The 4,296-nt window shown below is 37.0% G+C and overlaps 1 protein-coding gene across 2 annotated transcripts in view; it reads right to left on the bottom strand.

Annotated features, from left to right (window-relative positions):
- Positions 1 to 706: 706 nt before the first annotated feature.
- Positions 707 to 4,296, bottom strand: part of PIGA (phosphatidylinositol glycan anchor biosynthesis, class A) — a 16,066-nt gene continuing 12,476 nt past the window's right edge. For both annotated transcript variants that reach the window (XM_011995540.1, XM_011995541.1), the window contains one exon: positions 707 to 3,015. In XM_011995540.1, the coding sequence (XP_011850930.1) occupies positions 2,749 to 3,015 (267 nt within the window). In that variant the 3' untranslated portion in view covers positions 707 to 2,748. The remainder of the gene's footprint in view (positions 3,016 to 4,296) is intronic.

The following is a 4,296-nucleotide window of genomic DNA, read 5'->3' as shown; positions in this document are numbered from 1 at the left end:
ATTGGAAGAATTGTCTTGGGCCACACATAAAATACACTAACAGCAGATCACGAGGTCAGGAGTTCAAGATCAACCTGGCCAAAATGGTGAAACCCCGTCTCTACTAAAAATACTAAAGTTAGCCTGTGTGGTGGTGGGCGCCTGTAATCCCAGCTACTCATGAGATTGAGGCGGGAGAACCATTTGAACCCGGGGCAGCCTGGGCAACAAGAGTGAAACTCTGTCTCAAAAATAAATAAATAAATAAATAAATAAATAAATAAATAAATAAATGAAAATACACTAACAATAGCTGATGAGCTGAAAAAAAAAAGAAAAAAGAAAATCACAAGTCTCATAATGTTTTAAGAAAGTTTACAAATTTGTGTTGGGCAAAGTAGAAAGCATAATTATGTAGCTCACATACGCAATACAGTTTGTAGATATTTTCCTTTGTCTCACATGATAACGCTAGGGCAGTGAAAAACAAGGGCTTATTTGGGTAAGGAAACAAAGGCACAATTGAACTTGCTATTCCATGAGTAAGAGAGAGAAGATATTCTAGAAACAAAAAATGACAGAGTAATTCATCGCCCAAAGGGTATTTCTTGTTTTACTAATAGACCAAGCAACACATCCAAATTGCATTGGAAAAGAATGTGTCGGGGGCAGGGATAGCCTGTTCCACTAGTAAATAACAGTCTGGTCATAAAATAAGACAAACTCAGAAAATTAGCAAAATGTCATTCTGGTCTTTATTTTTGGACATGTAGCATGTTTTAACAAATCAGTTTTTCATAGGCAACCTTTTGAAACATCAAAAGAAATACAATATAGTTTTCACAAATTCCTCATCACTGTAAATTCACTTTAAAATCAACGTAAGTAGCAGGGTAGAGCAATGTGTTTCCACATACCGACCAGTGCAACACTGACAGTTACAATTAAGGTATCCAGGAAGGCTGAAAATCAAGATTTACGTAAAACAAATTTACTTCCGTTTGTTAAAAGTAGTAATTTGCAAATTACATGTCTTACAAGCAAAGGCAACTAACTTTAGATCTTATTTCCATCTCAAATAAATGACAATTTAAGAATTAAATGACAATTTTAAAAAATCAAGCAAAAATATAAGGAAAAAATGGTGGCGTGCGTCTAAAACCTGTTGAATAGAATAATAGCCAAATATTATAGTTTCTCACTTTACAATGAATATTGGCACTGTTTATTTCATGTTTATATGTGAGTTTTTATGCATAAAAATCCCAGTAAGACTGAATGGTTTAGATCAGTCCATTTTTCTCCAACAAAAGTACCCCTAACTTCTAGATTTCAAAAACTGCACTCTTGCTTTTGCATTTTAGTATAAACAAAACACAAATATATTTCTTTTATATCAGTGCAACCAGGTAATAGGCATGTTATTTTTTAAAAAGTAACAAATTTTGTGAATGTTGTCGTTTTTAAAAATCCTATACAGTATCACAACACTGTCAGAATCTATGTAGTGCACCCACAAGTGCCTCACTGTTTTGAATTCACAGTCCTTTTCTCACAAAAACCTTAAGAGTTCAAAGAATTGATAATACACACCATGTGGATAATTTGGGGTTAAAAAACCCATGGCTCTGGGCAACAACAATTACAGTTAATACGATCCAACAACAAAGACTGTTGCTAAAATTTTCAACTCGGTTTGCTATAAATAAAACATTCTGAAGTAAAGCTTTTTGCACACTGACAATACTTATCAGACATCAGCGAGGCCACAGTGAAGGGGAGTGACTTACATTAAAAGGACAGGGTAGCAGCTGGTTTTGGGATGGCACACCTCATACATTCCGCTCAGAAAACACGAAGGCATTTATAGAAAACTCAAATATGCACTGAAAAATGTGGAGGGTTTCTCTGCACTATCAACAGTGATATCGGTCCCCAGTATTGAAAAAGCAAAAAATATCTTCATAAACACAACTGAAGATGAAGGCTCTACCTAGGAGAATGCATACAACAGGTACTAGTAGTGTGTTGGTGATTTTTTTCCCGGCATTAACTGGCATGAGCATTTTTGGCATGTTGGATATTTATCTCATATCAACAATGATTATGATGAAGTAAGCCATTTGAATGGTAAACAGAGAGTGAATGCACCCCTGGTCCTTAATGGCGGGAAACATCTAGTTCAACATTCTGCACAGAGCAGGGGTTCAAAATGTGCTGGTTACTAATGAACTATCTTACTCAAGGAACCTGTTAATTATATGTAACACCTACTGAGTGAACCTAATAAATGTTTAAAGATGTGATTTAGATTTCTAATAAACGTATATGAACATGATATAAAACAGTTCATATAATTGTTGTAGTTCCCTAAAGAAAACTTGTAAACATCTGGTGAGTGTCTAATGGTGTAACATTAAAAACTGGCCAAAAAATGCCCAGAAAACGTTTGGCCCTTCAGCACCCAAAGCTCTCAAAATATAATGTTAAAACATCTCTGCTACAGGGATTTCAGTAGTCTGAAAAATTTCATACCTGAGTGGCTTAAATGTTCTCTCCTAAATTTTAAATAAGTGCAAGAAGTTTCTACACTCAGGAATTGCATAACTTTTTAATCTTTCCTCAACAGAAAATATTGAATGATATAGAGGTAGCATAACTTACTAAATTAACTCTAAAAAAAACAAAACCCCCCAAAAGCAAGGTTATTTTCCATAGTCTTAATAGAACTATTAGAAATGTTGAAAATCTTACAATCTAGGCTTTCTTCTACCTGGTTTTCGATATCTCACTATTCTCACCCTCTCTTTTACTGTGAGAATAGTTATTAGTCCAGGCACCCTGTGGCCCAGTGGCATCTACTGCAACATCAATGATAGAATCTGGAGTCATCCATCTCAAGAAAACGAGGAAGAGGAAGCTGAAAACTGCCAACAAAGCAAAGATGTAGCCTGTTACTGGGCCGCAGTGAGAAATAAGTCTGTCCAGTCGTTTGTCCATTGGCAACACAGCTTCCATTGATACCCGGTCATATACCTAGAGGGAGAGAAGGCAAGTGTGAGCACTTTCACCCATCACCCCATGACCTGTCCCATGATAAACAATGACCGGATCCTGCAGGAACATTTTATAAACAAACGCAAACAAAAGTTACTTGTGTTTTGTCACTGTCATAGTAATGATATCCTTAATGAACTTAATCACGATAATCATTGCCATTTGATTCAAAACTTACTGGGTACTTATTCTGGGCAAGACACCAGGCTAGAGGCTGTGTGATACAAAGAATAAGCCACAGTTCCTCTCCCCTAGGGAGTCACCATCAATTTTAGCCAACTACTAGAATTCCAAAGTCCCGCAAAGTCTGAACAGCTTTTGGGGTCACCACTGTAGGGTCAATATTTAATTCAGCAGTACTGAAGCAGGATTTGCCTCTGAAGATTCCTTGACTAAGCTGAGATGCTCTCACCGGCGTCTGGCAGACATCAACCACGAGCAGAGAGCTACAATCTAGCATACTTCTGGGAACACAGAGGCTCCTCTTTCAACAGCCACATGAGGCCGTACATGTTGCTGAGCATGGATGGTGAGGACATACAGAAGCATTCCATGGATTTCAAATAAAAGAAGATAAAGAGATGGGGGAAATTTCAGCAGATACTATAGGTCAAACGTTGACAAATGAAATAACGTTTTTTGCTGAGCAAGTAGGTGGCATGCTTTTTAAACACTGCCAAGTACTAAGCTCTAAAATCTCAAAAAACAAAGATCTTTAAACATACTTGTTCAGAACACATCAAATGGGCCAACATTCATATTTTGTAATTTGAGTATTACTTCTGTTTATTCTCATATATCAGACCTGTAAACCGTCTCCTTTTGAACTCAAGACAGTTATAACATGCGGTGCATGTTGTACAGGTCAACAGCCCTTGAAAGGTACGGCATGTTTTCATCCAGCTCTTTTACCCTGAGGACGTCCTGAATACAAACATTTTAATAAGAATTACATTGAGAATTATGCTGAGACTGGTGAATTGCAATTGAAAAAGTATGTTTACAACATGAACTCCAAATTCATTTCATGATCGATTTTCTAAATAGCACAGTTAAACTAAGAAGGAGGAATTGAAATGAATTAAAATGTCATAGGGTTAAAAGAGTAACTACAAACTGACTTTTTGTCCAGCTTTATTTCAGGTCAATTAATCTACTTATAGGCCGGGCGCGGTGGCTCAAGCCTGTAATCCCAGCACTTTGGGAGGCCGAGACGGGTGGATCACGAGGTCAGGAGATCGAGACCATCCTGGCTAACAC

The sequence above is a fragment of the Mandrillus leucophaeus genome, unplaced genomic scaffold (assembly GCF_000951045.1).
Source record: "Mandrillus leucophaeus isolate KB7577 unplaced genomic scaffold, Mleu.le_1.0 Scaffold490, whole genome shotgun sequence".
NCBI classification, from domain to species: domain Eukaryota; kingdom Metazoa; phylum Chordata; class Mammalia; order Primates; family Cercopithecidae; genus Mandrillus; species Mandrillus leucophaeus.
The sequence above is the reverse complement of the archived record's forward strand: the minus strand, read 5'-3'. Positions and strand labels throughout refer to the sequence as shown.